Here is a 24,757-nt window from a genome sequence, read left to right on the forward strand (position 1 = left end):
GTGACTGCGTACATGGTTCGAAGTCATTGTTCGTTTGTAAAAACCAGAAAATGAAGCTGAGACCATATTGCTGGGAAGAATAAAGCTCACTACGTTATCTTGTGACTACCAAAGAAAAAGAGCTGAGATTCCATTAGCTTGAATCCACATAAACCTTATAGCCAAATTCGGGCTAAAGTCAGGCTCTGGGAAAACAAAAGCATAGAAGCTTATGTCTGAGTAAGATGAAGTAACCTGTGGGTGTGAAGAAAACAAAGACCAACAACAGCCAGAAGGAAGGCAGAAAAAGCACTTTGGGAGGATAGGAGTATATACAGGCATCATATCAAGTTGCCTGGACGAGTGTTGTCATCCAGTTTCTCCATTTTGAAGTTTGGGTGTGTGGGATGGAAGTTGGGGCCATCAGCTGTTGTTTGTCTGAATTTAAATGTTCTTTGGTCCTGGAAACGTTCATGTGGTCAAACTCTTTTTCACGTCATCATCTGAGATGTGTTCTATTTCATTGATTCGTTTATTTAGCAACTTTAATTCAACATTAACTATGTGCCAGGCTTTGTGTCTATGAGAAGGTGATTCATAATGAAAAGACTGAGCTCTTTCTCTCAAGAAATGGCTGTGTACTAGAATAGACATACACAGACGAAAACCAAGACTTAAAAACTAAAGCGGTTGGAGGAAAGCTACCAATAGCTTCCAAGAGGAGATCTCAGGTCTTCAGAGGACATTCCTTCCTCAGAGAAGTCTTTAGTCATTCAGTTAAAAAAAAAAAAGTAGTCACTGTCATCAACTTGTTTCATTTTAATCATAAGCTTTATTACTGCTTCACTAGTTCACTGTTTATTCATTTGCCTCCCCACTCCCATTGGAGAGAGACACAAACAAATGTAAACTCCGTGACTGTAGGAACCTAGTGCCAGCATATAAAATGTCCTCAATAAATATTGCCAGCTGAGCTAGCCGTGAAACATACGTAATTAATCCCATAACAGGCATGCTAGGTAGAGTTTTCCAGAAATACAGAACAGCCTATTCGAAAGCACAGGATCACACATGACTTGTTCAGAGGACCACAGATACTTTTGAAGAGATGAGATTGGACTCGATATTGAAGTTCATTATATATCATACTGAGGACTTTAATGCCGAAGGCAGTGGGGAATCATTGAAAACGTTTAAGTAGGGCAATGGACATGGTCGAGTCACTGTCAGAAGTGTGAAGTATGGATTGAACATTGGAAATGTCAGAAGCACAGAAGGCAATCTAAAAGCTGCTGTCATGTCCAGTAGTCAATCAGTTAATGACTAGATCTTAGGTAAGAAGTCTGGGCTAAAAATACAGATCTGGGAATTATTAGACAATAGAGGGCAGCTGTCTTAGTATGTTTTGTGTTGCTATATCTGAGACTGGGTAGCTTATCCAGAAAAGAGGTTTATTTAGCTCACAATACTGTAGGCTGGGAAATTCTAGAGCATAGCTCCACATATGGCTGGCTTATGTTAAGGGCTACATGCTGGGTCAAAACACGGTAGAGAAAGTCAGAGGAGAAGTGGACATATGCAAAAAGGCAAAACAAGAGGGGCTGCCTCACTTTATAACAGTCTACTATGAAGGGAACAAATCCATTCCCATAAGAACAAGAACTCACAAGACAGCATTAATATATTCATGAGAGATCTGCCTTTTTGACCCAAACACCTCCCACTAGGCCTCACCTCCCAACACTGTCACACTGGCAATTAAACTTCTACATGAGTTTTGGCAGGGACAAACCACATCCAAACCATAGCAGTAATTGAATACAAAATAAGAGATGAGATCAATCAGAGAAAATGTATAGGGTGAGAGGAAATAAAGTATGAAAATCTCAGCAACACCAACATTGATGGACAAAGGAGAAGGGCAAACAAAAGAAACTGAAAAGTGTGAAAAAGGAATAAGAGAAAACCAAAGGAATATGTAGCATCTTGGAATCAAAAGCAGAGCGAAGAGAAGTCAGTAAGCAACAGTATCACGTGACACACTGATGTTAACTATGATGAGCACAGAATGCCTTTTCAGTTTTTCTCCAAAATACATTGTAATTCTTGGGATAAAGAAGATGAGCAAACCATGTATTTGCATTTTACCTTGGGAAGAGGTGTATAACATTAGAATAGGATTTCTTTAAAGAGATGACCAAGCTAAACTGCTGTATCCTTATTTTTCTGTGCTGGTAGTAGTTAAAAGATAGTGAACTACCTACCCTCTTTTTCTGTCGCCAAGTTATGAGATTACAACATTTGGGTTTGTATTTTGGGGCTGTCTCTCTCAATAGATCACCTTATTTTATGCATGTCCTCAAATTCACCTTTAAAATGTTAACACATATACCTGATATGATAAAGACCTCTTAAGTTTTATGTCTAAGTTTACATGGAAATACACTATAAGAAAGTGCTGTTGCCTGCCTAGATTAAAGGCATTTATTTCTCATAGTAGTAATTATCTCTCCCAACCCTCTCTCCCTTGGCCTCTCCGATAACTACCTTCCCATCACAGTACCAGTTTCTTCTCTCCATTCTTCCATCAAAAGAGATGACCACTGAGGCAAGAGGAAGACCTTGTCAGGGTTACTTCCTAACCTCCTAAGCTAAATAGGAGAAACTTGTGGTAAGAACAGAAAGCTAAACATTAAAGGAACAAGAAAAAATGATCATTGTGGAGGGCTTGAGGGACTATCCTCTTAAAAGAAATATTTCTCCTCATAAATTTCATACCATAGACCAACTCTGCCAGATACTTTTCTTGTCCTGAGTTTTGATTCTTGTTCATTGTGTCAATATATCTCCCCCACAAAGCCTCTTATTAGCATCTTTTCTTCCCTCATAGGGCCTGGTCACTGCTGGTTCTATAAGCAACAGTTGGTAGGGAAGAATCTAAAGCCAGGAGACCTATAACAAAACCAGAAACATGAGAGGAAGAACATTTACAGCAGTCAGTCAAACAGCTGAAGAAAGTCAGTGCTGAGGGTCTGGACCCTGTGAAAATATTCCAAACCCTGAAAGTCACAGCAAGATTTAAGATGAGATCCAAGTAAGAGCCAGGGAAACGATGATAAACCAGAATCAAAATCTATGTAGACAGTGCTACATAGAACTCAGAGGAAGGCAGGATGTCCAAAGTCCACTCAAATAGAAAATTAGATGTGCTTGGGAACTCAAGGAGTAGGAGATCAAGTAAGAGCCTTGGACAATAGGAGAAGACTTTGACAACAGAGTCAGCAATTTTTTCTATATTGAGAATTTTTTCTTTTTAATTTCTACCAGGAGAGCTTACTTTTGGTTTCTCTGATCAGTTCTCCTCAACCCTTCTTAACCTCTGCCGCCTCCTTCCTGGGTATAAGAAACTCTCCTGCTATGTTAAGTTCCAAAGCTTCACGAGGGAACCCTCACCTTTTATTCAGCCAGAGGCCTAACATAATAGGTTTGCCCTCATTTTCCTTTCTCTCTTATTGTATGAAATTCTATTTATTTTCCTCTTTGAGAAAATTGTGCCCTCAATCTAATAAGCTCTTCCTTGTGTTTTTGGCATGCCTAGCTTCTCATAATTCATTTTATTTATTCTTTCCATCTTTTTATTGTAGAAAATATATATAACATAAAATTTATCATCTTAGCAATTTTTAACTGTAGAGTTTAGTGTTATTAAATATGTTTAAAATGTTGGACAGCCATCACCACCATCCATCTCCGTAACTTTTTGTCTTGAAAAATGGAAACTGTATACCCATCTCATAATTCACTTTGAAGTGGCTTTTACTCACCACTCTATTTAAAGTAGCTGCATCATTCACTTCTTGTATCTCTCCATCAGATTGCCATGTTCTGTTTTCTTTGTAGAACTCACTTCCATCTGGTTTATTTTCTGTTTGTCCACTCTAAGATGATGTTATTTGTCTTGTTCACATCTGTATCCCTTGTGTCTAGAACAGTGTCTGGCATGTAATAGACACTCAATAAATATCTTTTGAATGTGAATGAATGAGAAAGAAAAATTTGTGACCTGCTTTTTCATTTGTTAGCATTTGTATATGATTCGTTGTATATTGGCTAACTTATTTCAATGAATTTATGGATTAATTAAATCCAACCAGGCCCCTACAAAGAAATTTTTCTGCATTTTTATATGCTGAAACTAGTTTATATCTTGATTCCAAAATAACTTGTTAAAATATATAGTTTAAAACCTTGTATATATTATAAACTTAGCTTTGTAATATTAAGTATGAAAGCTGCAAAGATAGTCTCAGAAGAAGAAATGTATAAATTTCGGGGAGATGCTGTGATAAATAGACTAGACTTACCTTTGAGTTCCTAGCAATACCTACCTGACAGCTTCCAGGTGGAAAAGCTTCTTGGCAAGGAAAGGGGAACATGATTATTGATGAACAGCCAGCTTATAGGGACTGTAAGAGGGGATGCGTGACCAGGGAATGACCATAAAAAGGAGAGAAATTGGACATTTAAATTTTAGAGGAATTAGATGAGATCTAAGTATAATTTGAAGATATAAAAGAAAGAGCAAATCGAGAAAGATGTAGGAAGTGATGGGAGGGAAGAGATTATGGATGTAAGACTTCTAAGTAATGGGGAGAATCAAGGACACAAGATAGGTTAAGAGGGAAGACAAAGATTTAAGAACATGTTTTCACCCAGACAGGGGAGCAAAGGAAGAAGATAGAGGCTGAGCGCAGTGGCTCAAGCCTGTAATCCCAGCACTTTGGGAGGCCAAGGTGGGTGGATCATGAGGTCAGGAGATTGACACCATCCTGGCTAACACTGTGAAACCCCCTCTCTACTAAACATACAAAAAAAATAGCAGGGCATGGGGCATGAGCCCGCAATCCCAGCTACTCGGGAGGCTGAGGCAGGAGAATCGCTTGAACCCGGGAGGCAGAGGTTGCAGTGAGCCAAGATCACGCTGCTGCACTCCAGCCTGGGTGACAGAGCAAGACCCATCTCAAAAAAAAAAAAAAGAAGATAGAGTCCCATTTAAAGAAAATATGAGGTAAAATTCATATAATATAAAATTGACTATTTTAGCCATTTAAAGTGTACAATTCAATGGCTTTTAGTACATTCACAAGGTTGTACAACCATCAGCACTATCTTAATTTCAGGGCATTTTCATCACTGCAAAACAAAATCTCATAATCATTAAGCAGTCATTTCCCATTCCTTCCTCTCCCAGCCTCCTGGCAGCCACTAACCTACTTTTTGTCTCTATGGATTTGCTTATTCTAGACATTTTCTATAAATGGAATCATACCATATGTGGCCTTTTGTGACCGGCTACTTTCACTTGGAATAATGTTTTCAAGGTTCACATGTGTTGTAACCTGTATCAGTACTTCATTCCTTTTTTTCTGAGACAGAGTCTTGCTCTGTCGCCCAGGCTGGAGTGCAGTGGCATGATCTCGGCTCACTGTAACCACCACCTCCCGAGTTCATGCGATTCTCCTGTCTCAGCCTCATTCGTAGCTGGGACTACAGGCACGTGCCACCACGCCCGGCTAATTTTTGTATTTTTAGTAGAGAGGGGGTTTCGCCATGTTGGCCAGGCTGGTCTCAAACTCCTGACCTCAGGTGATCCACCAGCCTCAGCCCCCAAAGTGCTGGAATTACAGGCATGAGCCACCACGCCCTGCCCATTCCTTTTTATGGCTGAATAAATATCTTATTGCTTGCATAAACCACATTTTATTCATCCATTCATCCACAGATGGATAATTGTGTTGTTTCTTCCTTTGGCTGTTGTAACACTGTTATGAATGTGCATGTACATATATTTATTTATGTACCTGGATAAATTATAAAATGTCTCTCCTGACTCCCTTTCTGTGCTCTTCTAATAATTTTGTCTGAATTTTAAATTGAAAAGTTGATTACAAATATGTGATAAAAATCACAGTGTTAAATATTCAGAATAATTTATTCCATTGAATTTTAAGGGATTTTTCTTTTTAAAAGTAAAATTAGATTTTCATGGACAATTACAAAAATAAATTCTCCTCTTAAATCATCCTGATTTAGTTCCTTGACACTAGTGGCTAGAATTCTGCATAATTCTTAAAGTAATTATTTGTCAAATTATTTTCATGGGCCATGGGAACCTCTACTATTGATTTGATCTAACAGAGACCCTGCTCTCCTTACCCAAGAAGTCTTTGGACTTCTCATTGAGGAGAATGATGTTCTGGTTATCTGAGGTTGAAACTTGACTACATTTTTACTTGGACACCTTGATGTGATTGATATACTAATGCAATACTATTTTTCAGTTGTTACTTTAAAATAAGACTGTAGAAGTTAGATGTTTAATCTGCCATTATATTTTTCATTTCTGTGGGAATATGAATTCTGAATTCCAACTGATTTGGATATTTTTTAAACTAATAAATTAGCACTGTTGCTATTGAATTATCATTTTGCTCTACATTGTATTACTATATTTTTATGCCTACATCTTACCCCACGGCGCTTCTCTTCTCTCACAGTGGTCTCTATTTTCTGTCACAATCAGCAAGCTTCCCGTATCTGATGTTACTAAATGTAAATTTTCACCTCTCTGCAAATATTCAATAGGTAGGATATTTATCCCCACGAAAGTTGACCCTGTATCCCCCATCCTCACCATTCTGATATCAGAATTGGACACTGTGGATCTTTGCACAGACTGAGCTTTTAAATGATAATGACCATGATCATAATATGCTAGTGAAAAAAATCAGTCAAACTTTTCATAGGTTTGGTTTGTATTGTACAAGTTTGTTATCTGGGGAATGTTTAGTCTCTTTAAACTTAAAACTAAAATCTAAAAATATAGTTTGGCTCTTATGGATATTTAGTTTTAATTACAGAATATTCCTGCATGGTTCTTTCAGGTGACAGCCTCTTCTTTTTATAAGCTCCTTTATTAGACCTAACCTCCTCAAAAGCTAAGACTGTCATACAGATTTTGTAATCCCCTGCAGTGGCTAGCCAAGTAGCCTGTGGAGAGTAAGTGCCATTCCTCAGTAACAGGTTGTTAAAATGGTTTACAGTAGCCACTAAGCTTTGGATTTGAAATCCCAAAGTGAAATGCCAAATATACAAATGTATTCAGAAGAAAAGATTGCTTCATGATTGTTGGAGTGGGTTAGGGAGGGAGGTACTGCCTTCTTAACCCAGACCTAAAGGCCATGGCAGAGGGGTCGTGGCTCGCTCCACAAATAGAGATGTATCTACTCGGATCGGGGGAACTGTAGGAGAGAACATGTGAAAGCCACTTCCTACCCCCAATACGAATGAGTTGTCTTTAAACATCTGCCAGGCCCAGACAGCTATCCATGCAAGTGCAAGTTCACAAAGAAGTTTTCTACTCCTGTCCTATTCCGCCTTCCATTGATCCTACTCTAGAAGAATTAGAAACTGGCAAACTTGGGGTGCAAGCATAAAAATTAGGTATCTCGGCCGGGCGCGGTGGCTCACGCTTGTAATCCCAGCACTTTGGGAGGCCGAGGCGGGCGGATCACGAGGTCAGGAGATCGAGACCACAGTGAAACCCCGTCTCTACTAAAAATACAAAAAATTAGCCGGGCATGGTGGCGGGCGCCTGTAGTCCCAGCTACTCGCAGAGGCTGAGGCAGGAGAATGGCGTGAACACGGGAGGCGGAGCTTGCAGTGAGCCGAGATCGCGCCACTACACTCCAGCCTGGGGGACACAGTGAGACTCCATCTCAAAAAAAAAAATTAGGTATCTCATCTCCTTCCCCACTGTGGACTTCTAGCCTACAGAAGTTCCTAGCTGAATGAGAGAACTGGATTTTGTTGTATCTCATGTTTGGGATTTGGATTGAGACCAGACCAGAGAAGAGAATCATGAGCCTAGAGCTGAGATACTGTGTTTGAAATACCTTTGAGGCCGGGCGCGGTGGCTCACGCCTGTAATCCCAGCACTTTGGGAGGCCGAGGCGGGCAGATCATGAGGTTAGGAGACTGAGACCATCCTGGCTAACATGGTGAAATCCTGTCTCTACTAAAAATACAAAAAATTAGCCGGGCGTTGTGGCGGGCGCCTGTAGTCCCAGCTACTCGGAGAGGCTGAGGCAGGAGAATGGCGTGAACCCGGGAGGCGGAGCTTGCAGTGAGCCGAGATTGCGCCACTGCACTCCAGCCTGGGTGACAGAGCGAGACTCCGTCTCAAAAAAAAGAAAAAAAAAAAGAAATACCTTTGAGCCTTCCAGCAGGTGGGATGACCGTAAGCAACAGTCTATGTAGTTGGTAATTGAAGTGAAGCCTTGCATGTTCCTAGGTGAGAGAACCTAGCATACTTGGTCTTGGTTTTGAGGAGCTCTCAAGTTCTATACAATTATCAGCTCTTTTTTCAGATTGTAGGTACCTTTTGTAAGTGTGAAAAGTACACTAACTTTAAATATATAGACAGTATAAACTTTATATCTTTGTTGTCACATAAAAGTTGTCACAAGTGGATGTGTTTCTACGTAGAGGCAGAAACGCATAGATAGGGATTTCAATGTGGACTGGTAGTCATTGCTGTCATTAATTTTTCAAAACGCTATCAAAACAGATGTGAAATTTGAAGGCTTCTTTCCCCACACTGTAGTAGGTCAGGCCCTACCACTTGTTTGGAGAAGAAATAATTGTTACTTAAATTATTAAGTAACAATGTATAGCTGTCTCTAATGCTTTAAAAGGAATCTGTCGAACGTCATCCAATGTCGAACGTCATCCAAGTATTTTCTGCCCTGCTTCAGCTCCCCTTCCTCACAGGATTAGTTCTTCGTATGTTTTTTGTTGTCATTTCAAAGTGGTGTCAGAAGTGATTTAGAGAGGTTCATGATATTTTATTTGAAACTGCTGGTGCTTAGATGTTTAAGGAAATCAAGTTTTTAGTGTGGATTAGAATTAAATATTCATCAGAAAATCACTCAAGGTAATTTCTAAATTACATGTCAAAGAGATGCAAAAATGCAAGTACTCATGTGGTTACTTTTACTTTCAAACTTGAGTTAGATTTTTGTTAGTAATTATAAAATAAGGAAATAAACAAGTAAAATTGGAGTTCAGTGACTTGAGTTAGGAATGATTAACTTCTTTAAAGACGGATACAAATAACTTGAATAGCTATAACTTGCTTTCTTTACAAGTGGGGGTTAGAGGACACAGGTTATACTCTGGTTTTTTCACTGCTGTTAAACAACGCTAATGTTAAGCACAACGAAGCAGTTTTAGTTTTTTCCCTTCTGTACATTGTGCTTCCATGCATTAAAATTCATATTTGATTTAAAATAAACAATATATAATTTGCTCCTAAAGCAAAGGTAATTTAAATAGTGAGGCATTCAAGAGAATATTAAATCATATTTCTTGACAACTATAGTTATGTTAGAATTAAATATTAAGTAATAAGGCCATCTAGTGGTAAAATTTTCAAGTTTTAGTGAATGAGAAAGTCTGATATCTGTTACACTAAATATGAACTTTAGAGCTTATCAGATAGCTGTACTATAAGACCATTAAAACTTTATGTCTAGAAAATAGTTTAGCCTGAGGTAGCTTCTCTTTATAGAAAATGAAGGCTCTCTGGTTATATCCTAAAGATCCTCTCTGCAAATTGCTCATTCAAATGCATGATATTTTTCTAGATTGTAATAATCAGAGCCACAAACAATAACTATAAAGAATAAAAATTGGGAACACAGTGGAGATTTAATAGCAGAATAGAATGTTAAAATTTCTATGCCTAAAATTTTTCCAATCTATTCTGTGACATCCAGGGCCTATTATTGCCAGGAAATGAGTAAGACTCAGGTCCTGCCCATAGAAGAAAAGCACGCCATTGTTTGTCTTAGTATTTAGAACTTCTCAGAAGTGTTGGACATTGACAACTTGCTTTTTGAAACAGTTAATCTTGAATAGGCCTGGAATCTGCATTTCAAACAAAGGTCTTTAAGGGATTGTTAGGCAAATACAGTTTGAGAATTATGCTATCCACTATGTCGCAATTATACAATAAAATGGCATCTTAGAAAATTTTATGTGTAGACATTTGCTAGGGAAGGAACAGATAAAATGAGCCACGTGTTTATAGTTTTTCAACAAGTGTCACAATAATAATAGAGCAAAGAAGCTGAAAAGAAACTGAAGAGATACTTTTTTCTAACTCTTTGCATTGTCGTAGTGTTTAACAACATTATTAAATCGTGGTTTTTTTTTTTTTTTTTTTTTTTTGAAGCAGTGTCTCATTTTTCTGCCCAGGCTGGAATGCAGTGGCATGATCTCAGCACATTGTAACCTCCACCTCCTGGGTTCAAGCTATTTTCTTTTTCTTGCCTCAGCCTCCCAAGTAGCTGGGACTATAGGCACGTGGCACCATGCCCAGCTAATTTTTGTATTTTTAGTAGAAACGGGGTTTCACCATGTTGGCCAGGCTGGTCCGGAACCCCTGACCTCAAGTGATCTGCTCGCCTCGGCCTCCCAAAGTGCTGGGATTACATATGTGTGCCACCACGCCTGGCCTATTAAATCTTTTAACAAATAAAATATGTTTTGAATATATTTTTTTAATCAAACAGGACATTTGCTAAATGTTAAAAAAAGGGATAGTTACTTTCGGCCGGGCATGTTGGCTCACTCCTGTAATCCCAGCAGTTTGGGAGGCCGAGGTGGGCGGATCACCTGAGGTCGGGGGTTCGAGACCAGCCTGACCAACATGGAAAAACCCTGTCTCTACTAAAAATACAAAACTAGCCAGGCATAGTGGCGCATGCCTGTAATCCCAGCCACTCGGGAAGCTGAGGCAGGAAAATCGCTTGAACCCAGGAGGTGGAGGTTGCAGTGAGCCGAGATCACACCACTGTGCTCCAGCCTGGGCAACAAGAGCGAAACTCCATCTCAAAAAAAAAAAAAAGGATAATTACTTTCACATAAGCTGTGACTGCCTGCTTTCGTTTCTAGCTATCACAATTAGCTGTTACTGTCATTCAAGTTTTCCTTAGTTTTGAAATTAACTATTAAAATTAATTTAGAATATTTTTATTTGCCTCTAAAGTTAGTTATATTATTCACATATTAATCTTGCGTTCAGACTTTTCATTTTCATTTATAAAATAATTTTTCCCTCTAGGTGTTTGGAGTAGATGACAATCAGGATTATAATAGGCCTGTTATCAATGAAAAACATAAAGATCTAATAAAAGATTGGGCTCTCAGTTCTGCTGCAGCAGTAATGGAAGAAAGAAAACCACTGACTACATCTGGATTTCACCACTTAGAGGTATACATCTCTTCTGTGTACCTATTTGTATGCATAAAGTATAAATTCTTTTTTTTTTTTTTTTGTCTGATACAGAGTTTCACTCTTTTGCCCAGGCTGGAGTGCAATGGCAGGATCTCGGCTCACTGCAGCCTCTGCTGTCTGAGTTCAAGTGATTCTCCTGCTTCAGTGTCCCAAGTAGCTGTGATTACAGGCGTGCACCGCCATGCCCGGCTAATTTTGTATTTTTAGTAGAGACAGGGTTTCACCATGTTGGTCAGGCTGGTCTCGAACTCCTGACCTCAAGTGATCCACCCGCCTCAGCCTCCCAAGGTGCGAGGATTACAGGCGTGAGTCACCGCACTCGGCCTGAATTCTTATCATTTGTAAATTACATTATTTCAAGCAATTAATGTATCTCCTTGTAAAATGCTTCTAAAAACTAAATTTTTATACATTTATTTTCTAATGAAAGCCTAAAGCAATTTTGCAGTAATTCAACTTTAAGTTTTATTAGGTTTTAGAAATATTCTTTTGTCAATGAGGAAAATATTACGTTTCAGTAAGCAGTTAATGAGCCATATGCTCATGGTTCTGATTGGCATTATGAGATAAAACAAGAAACATATGCTGCTTATACTTTCTTAGAAGTATATGTTTCCTGTATATCATACCAGGAAACATGTACGAGGGCACTGCCTGATAGATACAATTTATATACCTCAGTAACTGCAAATACAGTACAGCCCAGGATATAATTAGAATAATATGAAATTAATTAAGGATTGCTTGGTTAATATAATTACAGAGTCAGTATGCATAGTAGAGCTAGAAAGATCTGACCCAGAGCTGCCACTTTTAGCTCAAAGCTTTTGAATCAGTCACTTCTCCCTTATCTTCTGTTTTCTCATCTACACAAATGGCATTTTTGATAAAATCTATTTACAGAGAATTTTATGAGGTATATAAAGCATCCAGCATAGTACTTGCCTGAGATTTATGCACTTAACAAATGTTTTTTACCTTTATCAGAAATGATATTAGAATTTCATACCACATTGATGTGTCAAAAAGAAATGTAAAAAAAGTATTTAAGCATAAGTATTAATTATTATTTATTCAGATAATAAGAGCTAACCTTCAATGGAAGCTTTCATTCTCTGACTCATGCTATATTGTCTCTCAGGAAATGAGCCAATTTGTAATATAGAAATATAAATTAATAGAAAATAGAAAATAAAATATAAAAGAAGAAAATCTTAAGGTATAAATAAAGAAAATATAAATAAAATGTTACATTTGTATGAAGTATAAGTAAGATTTCTTTTTTAAATACAAAAACATATGTTTTTTTATTTATATATATAAAATATATGTTTGTTTATTAATGTTAAAATTGTTTCTTTATATGGCCTATTTCCCGAAAACTGTCAAAGCAATTACTGTATTTTAGTGCTCATTATTTCCCCATGATTGGGAGAATTTTTATTCTGGCTTCTGTTTTATGAGATATTTAATTTACTTATTGAAAGCAGGTGATAGTTATTCGAGGCAATATGTTGCCATTCTGAGTAACCCAGGAATGGTTTTGGTAAATGTGAATTTAAATAGACTCTCTTCTCTCTTCTCTATTCCCTCAACCCCTGCCAAGCAAAAGCTATAGCCCTAGTAGGTTCCTTTGTAGGAATTACCTAACAGGACATTTAGAACACTCTTCACAGAATGGTTTTACATAAGCATGTGTCAGTGACACTCATACTGTTGGTATTCTTAGCATGGTCCACATGGCTCTGGTACCACCTTCACTACTCAGAAATGTGGGCAGGTAACAGAAAACCTTGGATGGGATTAAGGATGCAGCAGGCTTTGGTATCCTTAGGAGGCTTCACTGTATGTGTGTCATTCTCTATACTTACTATTCTTTTTTTTTTTTTTTTTTTTGAGACAGAGTCTCACTCTGTCACCCAGGCTGGAGTGCAGTGGTGCCACCTCGGCTCGCTGCAACCTCTGCCTCACAGGTTCACGCGATTCCCCTGCCTCAGCCTCACAAGTAGCTGGGACTACAGGTGCATGCCACCACGCCCGGCTAATTTTTGTGTTTTTAGTAGAGACGAGGTTTCGCCATGTTGGCCAGGCTGGTCTCAAACTCTTGACCTCAGGTGATCCACCCGCCTTGGTCTCCCAAAATGCTGGGATTACAGGCGTGAGCAACCACACCTGGCCTATATTTACTGTTCTTACCTACTATTCTTAAAATCGTATAGTGATTTATCTATTTGAAGTCTTCACTTCTTCAGTGTTTAGCTTGTCATTATTAATGAATTAAATCTGGCACATTTTTTTTTCTTTTTGAGACGAAGTCTCGCTCTGTTGCCAGGCTGGAGTGCAGTCGCGCGATCTCAGCCCACTGCAGCCTCCACCTCCTGGGTTCAAGCTATTCTCCTGCCTCAGCCTCACGAGTAGCTGGGATTACAGTCATACACCACCATGCCCAGCTAATTTTTGTATTTTTAGTAGAGACAGGGTTTCACCATGTTGACCAGGATGGTCTCCATCTCCTGACCTCGTTATCCACCTGCCTCAGCCTCCCAAAGTACTAGGATTACAGGCATCAACCATCACACCCGGCCCAAATCTGACACTTTTAATAAAATATTTGTTTTGACTAGTTCAAAATAAAGTTTCCATCATAGCTTTCCACTCCCTAGTTGTCATTACAGTTTTCATATGAAGTCTTGGCTTGTCTTGGATTTTCATTGAGAGTTGTCATTTTTAGTAATATAGTTTTTTTTCAGAGAAAATCTTTATTTTCTAGAGAATTTTTGTTTTGTATAAGAGAAAATTTAATCAATGATAATATAGCAAGGGGAGGTTTAATTATGGGTTTGTATGACAAGTTAATGTGACTAAATGAAATTGTCTTTCATGAGACTCAGATATGACCAGACTGCATGATTCTGTTTTCTTATTTTTCTCCTTTAGGAAGGCACATCTTCGTCTGGAAGCAAACGTTGGGTTTCACAGTGGGCTAGTTTGGCTGCCAATCATACAAGGCATGATCAAGAAGAAAGGATAATGGAATTTTCTGCACCTCTTCCTTTAGAGAATGGTATTCTTTCTCTTTCTCTCTTTCATTCTTTCTCCCTTTCATTCTTTATCCCTTTTTTCTTCTCTTTCTCCATTTCTCTCTCTTTCTCTTACTCTTCTCTGTTTTTTTGTGAATCATGTATCAGTTGTTATTATAGAAAACAAGCCAAATCTATATAGTAAGAAGTTAAACCTAAATAAACATATTCACATATTCTCATGCTGATATATGAATTTATTTTATAAGTTAAAAGCTGATTTTTATTAGATATTGTATATTTTGAGGGATTTTAAGCAGGGGACAAATTCAAAGTGATAAAACTCTTTTTTGAGAAATTTTGTGGACTTCATAAGTTGAGACTTCCTAAGGACAGGTAGACAGACACCAGCTTGGATTTAATAGTTCATTCCGAGGCACTTTTCATTTTAGTTGTAAATTTCTGCTGTTGAAAATAAGAATGGTTTTTAAATTTTGTCTTTATTTTTAAATGAAAATTCTTCCTACTCTTTCTGATATGCTGATATCTTAAGATATGATTTTGACTAATGGTGCAGCTATTATTAAAGTATAATCTTAACTGAAGATAAGGAAATAATTTTAGATGAAGCATATATATGTGTGTGTATATATTACATATATTGATGAAGAACATATATATTATATATATATAAGTTAAAATTTAAAAATAAGTTGAAGACGGGTCCAAACGATTTCATTCATAAATACAACAGATATTTATTGAGTGCCTACTTCATGTGGTACATTTAGTGAAAAAGAAATTAATAATCTTACAAATCTATGTAGTAGGATTTTTATTACCTTTTATATTTCTGTGAACAGAAATATAAAGGCTTTTTAAACAAAATGAAATTGTTTACCTTCAAGGATTTCATTATTACTTTTTGTTCATTAGTTTTCTAATTAACAATAAGACCCTGAAAGGAGGATGAGGACATGATGGTCAAAAGGTACAAAATCTCAGTTAGACAGGTGGAAGAAGCTTTTTTTTTCCTGAGGTCTACTGCACAGCATGGTGAATATAGTTAATAATATAGTATTGTACATTTTAGATGTTCTCATCACAAAAAATGTTAACTCTTTGAGGTGATGAATATGCTAAGTAGCTTGATTTAATTATTTCACATTGTATTTATGGTCAACATTTTTTTTTTTTTTTTTTTTTTTTTTTGAGACGGAGTCTTGCTCTGTCACCCAGGCTGGAGTGCAGTGGCGCAATCGCGGCTCACCGCAAGCTCCGCCTCCCAGGTTCACGCCATTCTCTTGCCTCAGCCTCTCTGAGTAGCTGGGACTACAGGTGCCTGCCACCACACCCGGCTAATTTTTTTTTGTATTTTTAGTAGAGACGGGGTTTCACCATGGTCTCGATCTCCTGACCTCGTGATCCGCCCGCCTCGGCCTCCCAAAGTGCTGGGATTACAAGCGTGAGCCACCGCACCCGGCCTATGGTCAACATTTTATACACCATAAACATATACAAATATAAATTGTCAACTTACAATAAAAAATTAAAATAAAAAACTTACCCAAGTTGAAAAATAAATACCACTTATAGTTAAAAAACAAAAAGACCCTCAGTGAGATTTTGTATGTGGCTTTTATCTGTTTTCTTAATTTCATTCTGGTTGAAAATGGAAATTTGTTTTGTCTCAGGCTTGTGGCACCCCAAAAATCTGTTTTAAGAATTATGTAAGTATTAGAAGTATTTGAGGAAGCTACATAGCAGTATACTAGAAAAGCTACATCATTTATTTATATTAGAATCTAGAAGTTATTGATAGTATTACCAAAAATTCTTTTGAGGGAACAGAGTCATTTAGTTCATATAAACTGTGTTTAGGAAATAAAGAAACCAGGCAGAAGGCTAGATAAATTTACAGAAGAATCTGTTATAAAATTATTAAGTATTATCTGTGAAAAGCAAAGTTCTACCCTTGTTATAAGAAATAATAGACCACTTAGCTTTCATGATCTCATTTCTATTTCATCATATTTAAATGAACTTATTTCCATAAGCTGATAAATCCACTTAAATAATAAAACGTTTTCGTTAAACATATTGAATGTATATGAGGAGGGGGCAGTATGGGAAATACTAGAAAAATACAAAAGGGTAAATAAAGTAGCCATTACATTCTAGATGCTTCAGTTAGCACTAAGGAGATAAGATATATGAAAGAAGAAACAAAACAAGATATAACATGATTAATGACTAAATTAAAGTTAAATCTATCAGTTCAGTATGGATTTTCCTCCATCATAACGATTGTATTGATACGATATTTAAATACTAAACTTTTAGGATTATAAAGAGAGAAAAAAGACCCACAGAAGCTATATCTAGTATCTTTTCTCCATTTATCCCTAAAAGATTAGGAAGCTTTATATGTTAATTTATATTTCCCTGAAAAGATGTTTCCCTTTTCTCAGAAATACATTCCATTTTTAATAGTCAGGAAAATCCTTAAATATTCTCAAATTCTCTCATGTGGAAAAATCAAAATATATATTTTCTCATTGGCTTCTACTTGAAAAAAAAGAGGGATTTTGTATTTCTGTATGTGGCATTAATAACCAGAAGACTATAATTTAAAAATTCCTCAATTTACAAAATTTTGCTATGTCCTAACTATGAAAAGTCTGCTATTACATACTTAAAATTTTTAAAATTCTTTTAATCAGCTATAGATTTTTTAAAAATGTTGTTAAAAGTTCTGCATTTTTCACTTTACTTAGGAAATCCAAAATTGTCATTCTTTCAAGTAGATAATACTTTTTAAAAACTAGATATGTTGTTCTTCTCTACTACATAGTTGAAAATATAGAAAATAAATAATGTTTATTTGACATTCTCTGTATAAATCTACAATAGATTCTGGTTTTTTGAGCAAACTTCAAGGATGGAAAGTTACAAAAGTGAGAATGAACACAGTGAACTTCCCTTCTATAAAACACGTTAAGAGGAAAGAAGAGCAATATATTTAGGTTTAAGATCAGATGACCCTTTTATACCATTAGGACTATAGTTAATAACAATGCCTTGTGTATTTGAAATAGCTGAAAGTAGATCTTAAATGTTCTCACCACAAAAAAGATAAGTACGTGAGGTAATAGATGTATTAATTAGCTTGACTTAGCCATTCCATAATGGTATACATTTATCAAAACATCATGTTATACACCACAAACATATATAATTTTTGTCAATTCATAAATAGAAGATTAAATATATGAAAGGAGAAAAATGATCAGATGACTCTAATTTTCATCTCATACAATTGGCCTTCCTGACTTCTCTAGGAATTGCTTATTTGTGCAGCTTGAAATTGTACTTAAACTACTTAGTCACAATGCTGGCTTGTTTGTTTTTTATACTTAAGTCATTTTTAACTTACATCTGAAAATGTATGTAATATAGCTGGCCCTCTTTATCCATAGGTTTTGTATTAGTGGGTTTTGCATCTATGAATTCAACTGAGGATTGAAAATATTTGAGAGGGGAAAAAGAAATGATTGCGTCCCCACCGAACGTGTGTAGTCTTTTTTTTTTGTACTTATTCACTAAGTTGTTATACAGTATAACAACTATTTACATAGCTTTTACATTGTATTAGGTATTATAAGTAATTTAGACATGATTTAAAGTATATGGGAGGGTGTGAGTAGGTTATATACAAATACTATACCACTTTATATAAGGTACTCAAGCATCCTTGGGATTTGGTATCCTGGGGGAATAAGGGGCCTGGAACCAGTCTTCGTGGTGACAGACAACTGTATGATGCTCCTTTTATTTTTGTTTTTTTGTCTCAATCAATTCCTTCTTTGTGGTTTTTATTTTATAGAGACAGAGATCAGTGAGTCTGGCATGACAGTGAGAAGTACTGGCTCTGCAACTTCCTTGGCTAGCCAAGGAGAGAGAAGGAGACGAACTCTTCCCCAGCTTCCAAATGAAGAAAAGTCTCTTGAGAGCCACAGAGCAAAGGTTATAACACAGAGGTCAGAGATAGGAGAAAAACAAGACACAGAACTTCAGGAGAAAGAAACACCTACACAGGTATACCAGAAAGATAAACAAGATGCCGACAGACCCTTGAGTAAAATGAACAGGGCAGTAAATGGAGAGACTCTCAAAACTGGTGGAGATAATAAAACCCTACTTCACTTAGGCAGCTCTGCTCCTGGAAAGGAGAAAAGTGAAACTGATAAGGAAACTTCTTTGGTAAAGCAAACATTAGCAAAACTTCAACAACAGGAACAAAGGGAGGAGGCTCAGTGGACACCTACTAAATTGTCTTCCAAAAATGTTTCAGGTCAGACAGATAAATGTAGGGAGGAACCTTTTAAACAAGAATCACAACCTCCAGAAAAAAATTCAGGACATTCTACAAGCAAAGGAGACAGAGTGGCACAAAGTGAGAGCAAGAGAAGAAAAGCTGAGGAAATTCTGAAAAGTCAGACTCCAAAGGGAGGAGACAAGAAGGAATCCTCCAAGTCATTAGTGCGACAAGGGAGCTTCACTATAGAAAAACCCAGCCCAAACATACCCATAGAACTTATTCCCCATATAAATAAACAGACTTCCTCTACTCCTTCTTCTTTAGCATTAACATCAGCAAGTAGAATACGAGAAAGAAGTGAGTCTTTGGATCCTGATTCCAGTATGGACACAACCCTTATTCTAAAAGACACAGAAGCAGTAATGGCTTTTCTAGAAGCTAAACTACGTGAAGATAATAAAACTGATGAAGGACCAGATACTCCCAGTTATAATAGAGACAATTCTATTTCACCAGAATCTGATGTAGATACAGCTAGTACAATCAGTCTGGTTACTGGAGAAACGGAAAGAAAGTCAACCCAAAAGCGAAGGAGTTTCACTAGCCTCTATAAAGATAGGTGTTCCACAGGTTCTCCCTCCAAAGATGTTACCAAATCATCTTCAGGTGCTAGGGAAAAAATGGAAAAGAAAACAAAAAGTCGTTCCACAGATGTGGGTTCAAGAGCAGATGGTCGTAAATTTGTTCAGTCCAGTGGGAGAATAAGACAGCCTTCAGTAGACTTAACAGATGATGACCAAACCTCTAGTGTACCTCATTCTGCCATCTCTGATATTATGTCATCTGATCAAGAAACTTACTCTTGTAAACCTCATGGACGGACTCCACTTACCTCAGCTGATGAGCATGTACATTCCAAACTGGAAGGAAGTAAAGTAACGAAATCTAAGACTTCTCCGGTGGTATCTGGTTCATCCAGTAAATCAACCACCCTTCCAAGGCCACGACCTACCAGGACTTCCCTCTTGCGCAGAGCACGACTTGGTGAAGCTTCAGACAGTGAACTTGCCGATGCTGACAAAGCATCTGTTGCTTCTGAAGTATCCACAACAAGTTCTACATCAAAACCTCCCACAGGAAGGCGTAACATCTCTCGGATTGATTTATTGGCTCAGCCTCGTAGAACACGACTTGGCTCACTGTCAGCTCGTAGTGACTCTGAAGCAACAATTTCTAGAAGTAGTGCCTCTTCGAGGACCGCAGAAGCCATCATTAGAAGTGGAGCCAGATTAGTACCATCAGATAAATTTTCTCCTAGAATTAGAGCTAACAGTATCTCTCGACTCTCAGACTCCAAGGTCAAAAGTATGACCTCAGCTCATGGCTCTGCTTCAGGTAAATTGGATCCAGATTTCTAATAGCATTAGCATGTTGTATATTTTGGGGCTCCTTTTTAAAAAAAAAAAAAATTAAGGTTCTAGTTGTCTTCCCAAGATACTCATTCAAAACAAAAGTTATGATATACGGGGCAGCGGGGGGAGGGGGGGTCTATAAAATAGTCTTATTTAGCATAGTAAATGGAAAAGTCAGAAGTTATATATACTTCCAATTAGAGTCCTGGCGCAAAATAGTGATTTCAAAATTAGGAATTCATTGAGCTGATTTAGGAGTTTTAATTTTCCAGTTGGTGATATATTTGGATGTGTGTGTCAAAATTATATTATCTGGAATTATCTCATTTAAAATATAGGAATTAACATTGTGCTTCTAAAAGCATGTGTTTAACCTTTAAATATCCTCACATAATTCAAAACCCTTAAGAACTTGAAGAAAAGCAGTATATGCTTTATTACTCCTTTCAGAGTTAAATGAAATAATCAATGTTTTGTTCTTTTTTTCCCTACCCATTTTGAAATGTCTTACATACTTTACCTATACTTTTTAAAGTTAAATCTGTTTATAGTTGGAGCAGGTGAAAACTAACCCTTAATTTATTTCAGCGGAAGAAGATGGATTCATGGGGAATCACTCAGCATATATTGGCCAAACTGGGCTGTAGAAATTTAACTGGTTATGAGCTTTATCTCACAAAGTCCTGTTATATCATTTAACTCTAGTAATTAGGTGTAATTGAATATAATAACTACAAAAACTACTTACTCTCCACCAGAATTTAACTGATGTTGTTATATTTGTTTGCTTATGTGCTTTGTATTCAGAGCTGAAGCCATTGAGATACATGTGTGACCAAAGAGTAATGAGGTGGATATTTGTTTGTATCCTATAAGCATGTTCTCATTACTTCATAATGAGCCTCATATGTGGGCGTGGCTGCAAAGGCCAGTGTGGGAGGCCAGCTGTTACAACAGACTTGAAGATGTGTGATTATTTTCAGTAGGCAGACATCTAAGTGAGCCCTAAAGTCTTGAGTTAAGAGTGGAGGGGAAGTTGATATGAAATTTCACCTTTTTGTTTTTGATTGGTTTGCATCTACCACACTATATCCTACAAGACCCTAAAGGAACAGTACTTGGCATATGATACTTTTTTCACTTTTCTTCCTCTTTTCACTGCTGCTTTCCTCCACTCCATTCACCTGTCTCTCTTTGCTGGTTAGTGGGTTTGGTAATGATGGTCACTGTCTATGGTAGAAATGGATGCAGGCTGAAGCCAGATAACATATAATCATGATTCCAAAAAAAATAGACAACGTTTTCCTTATTACCCCAGTCCTCGTTTCCACACTTGAAGCTTTGGTTGGTGGTTCACAAATTTATTGCCAAATATTTTAAAAGTAACTACTATATTTTGGTTTATTTTCATTCTGTTTTTGCTTATGGCTCTACTTCTTCAATTCACATTTCATCTGTGCTGCATTTCCTGATGAAATTTCTTCTGCTATACTCCTTGTTTTATCACCTCATCTCCATTAAGATATGTATGTATTTTCCTGTCTTAACGTAATTTCTGTGTTACCAGGTAGCTTGGAGTACCTCTTAACACATGATGTGGTTTTATTCCTCGATATTTAGGATAAGGCTTGAGATCAAGCTAAATATGATTACTTCAGCAAGTCTAAGAAGCAACTATAAGATGCTATATATAAAGATAAATTTTATTTTCTGCTTCTTTGAATACAGAACTTGATAAATATTCAGTTTTCTGTGTCCAAAAAGAACCTTGAATTGTGTATGAAATTCCCTAGGACAAATTGAGGTATATGATTTTGGTCTTTTCATACTTACTAGCAGTATATTAAATAATTAGAATCAAGGAATTTAAGAGTTAGAAGGGTTATTCCCTTAAGGGAACCAAGGCCAAGAGAGGAAACAACCTGCCCTGGGCACATGGCAGTGGCAGGGGCGGAGTGAGAATCAAAGACTTTTAATCCCCAGCCTGTTGTTTTTCTACCGTATTTATTCTAGCTCTAAGAAATAGTTTGAGTGTTTACTTGTATGCAAGCTTCCAGAAGACAGCTAGAATCTACTGGATTGTTATCAGGAGTATATGCAAGGTCAATATACAATACAAATGTTTTGGTATTGTTTACTAAAATCTTTGCAGTTCTGATGTTTTACCCAGTTTATATTCTCTATTCCACCTTATGAGCGTAAAGCCACACTGTAATCTAGGATTGTATATTCAGATTCTCTCAAGATACCCATTTATAGTATTACATCTTACCTAGGACAGTGGCCAGGATCTTTCATTCAGTGAGAACATACTATAATAGCTGTATGGAAAAGGTGGTCAAACAAACAAACAAACCTACCTGTTTGATTTTGCTAATTTAGGTGCCTTTGCTATTATAACATTTCTGTTTAAGATAATTATAATATTTTGAATGAAAAAAGAAAAGAAAAATTTTAACTTTTGAAACATGATTTAAAAGAATGTTAAATCATGCCGATCAGTGTTGCTGTGCACAGTATAAACTTTAAAGACCTTGGAAATAATCTGAACCTAGCACTTGTGATATTGTCCCAATTGGATACGTAAAAATAATTCCGTAATGTTTCCAATTCCATATTTTAGATGATGTCTTTAAAATATTTTTAGGCCAGCACAGTGTTTCATGCGTGTAATCCCAGTATTTTAGGGGAGGCCAAAGTTGGAGGATTACTTGAGCCCAGGAGTTCAAGGCTGCAGTGAGCTGTGATCACACTACTGCATTCCAGCCTGGGACAAGTGAGACCCTGTCTCCATTAAAAAGAAGTTTTTTTTTAAAGAAATGTATGTGATAAAAATAGAAGATTAGAAATCTCAGATTTAGCAATATTAAGGGAAGAGTTCTGTATGTTTCTCTGACGTAATTTGCAATTTGCTTCTAGGACTTTAGTTTTTTTTCCCCAAAACATTCTTTCAATGATTCTTTTTTTTTTTTTTTTGAGATGGAATCTTGCTGTTGTTGCCCAGGCTGGAGTGTAATGGCACCATCTCAGCTCACTGCAACCTCTGCCTCCTGGATTCAAGTGATACTCCTGCCTCAGCCTCCCAAGTAGCTGGGATTACAGGCATGTGCCACCATGTGCCCGGCTAATTTTTGTATTCTTAGTAGAGGAGAGATTTCGCCATATTGGTCAGGCTGGTCTGTCCTCCCGAGTCGGCCTCCCAAAGTGCTGGCATTACAGGCATGAGCCACTGCACCTGGTCTCCTTCAGTGATTCTTGATATCAAGTTGTAACTGAAATATCCAGATTTATTTTGGCAAGATATATTTAAATTTAAAGACCTTGAATTATCAAAATAAAGCACTTGGTTTTCATTATGTTTTAAGTGCACATTTTAGAAAATAAAAACATTATGTTAATATCCTTAGAATTTTTTTAGACTGTTTGCTGTCCCTTTTTAATTCTAATCTTCAAAATTTATAGGCAGTAGAAATTAAATGTTGGACATGCATGGCTTGAATGAACTCTTTCTCCAGGTCAAAGGACAAAACAGCATTGTCAGCAGTTTTTCTCCCCAACTGATCTTATTGCTGAATGCTCATAAATATACATTCAAAACATATTTGTGGTAATTTTCCACTAAAATATTCTGATATAGTATGAAGATGCAATGTGTGTTTTCTGAAGTGTGTTTGTAAAATCTATAGTTACGTTTTAATGCCAACAAAGAAATTGGAACATTCACAGAAATATGATACTAACAACTCTTTTTTTCTTTTTAATTCTCTAGACATCATAAATGATAGTATGTTTTTGTAGTGAATATAGTAGTTTAGTACTACAACACAAGAGGGAATGTTGCCTATTTTATAATTAAAAAATAAATTTTTTAATGAATGCTGTAGGTCTAGCTACAAGCTTAATCAAGCCCATCTTGGAACTTTCATTTTAATGTATATGCTGTTTAGGCCTTTACTAACGAATAAGTCTCTTAGAGATAGGCATTTCGAACACCTTCAAATGCCTTAGTAATATCAACGCATCAAATGAGCCAAATAGTATATTAAGAAAATCAAACTTATTTTTATAAATTGTTACTTAAGCTGAATAAGATTCAAGAGAAAGAAATAAGGTTTTTCTTCAACACAGGTAGAAATCAGAAAAACTATCATTACATGAGAAATTTAGGATGTCTTTTTAAAACAACTTGGCCAGGCATGGCAGCTCGTGCCTATATAATCCTAGGACTTTGGGAGGCTGAGGCAGATGGTTTACCTGAGGTCAGGAGTTCAAGATCAGCCTGGCCAATATGGTGAAACCCCGTCTCTACTAAAAATACAAAAATTAGCCAGACATGGTGGCAGTTGCCTGTAATTCCAGCTACTCTGGAGGCTGAGGCAGGAGAATTGCTTGAACCTGGGAGGTGGAGGTTGCAGTGAGCCAAGATGGCACCATTGCCCTCCAGCCTGGGTGACAGAGGGAGACTCCATCTCAAAAAAAAAAAAAAAAAAAAAAAAAACACACACACACAATAAAAACCTTATTGGAAACAAAAATGTAGAATGTATACAGTACTTGGAATATCAAAGAATTAGTTTTGAACTCTGGGAGTCCATAGACCTGGCTTATACTTTGATTTTAGCAAGGTAAGACCTCTCTGGGCCTGTTTCTTCTCTGTAAATGG

At 36.9% G+C, this 24,757-nt stretch overlaps 1 protein-coding gene across 13 annotated transcripts in view; it reads left to right on the top strand.

The window, feature by feature from the left end:
• The window catches only part of CEP170 (centrosomal protein 170), a 131,962-nt gene that overhangs the window by 72,008 nt on the left and 35,197 nt on the right, over positions 1–24,757 (top strand). For all 13 annotated transcript variants that reach the window (XM_030812593.1, XM_030812599.1, XM_030812595.1 and 10 more), the window contains 3 exons: positions 11,168–11,317; positions 14,279–14,405; positions 18,248–20,077. In XM_030812593.1, coding sequence (XP_030668453.1) covers positions 11,168–11,317; positions 14,279–14,405; positions 18,248–20,077 — 2,107 coding nt within the window. The remainder of the gene's footprint in view (positions 1–11,167; positions 11,318–14,278; positions 14,406–18,247; positions 20,078–24,757) is intronic.

This window comes from Nomascus leucogenys, chromosome 5 (genome assembly GCF_006542625.1).
Source record: "Nomascus leucogenys isolate Asia chromosome 5, Asia_NLE_v1, whole genome shotgun sequence".
NCBI lineage: Eukaryota > Metazoa > Chordata > Mammalia > Primates > Hylobatidae > Nomascus > Nomascus leucogenys.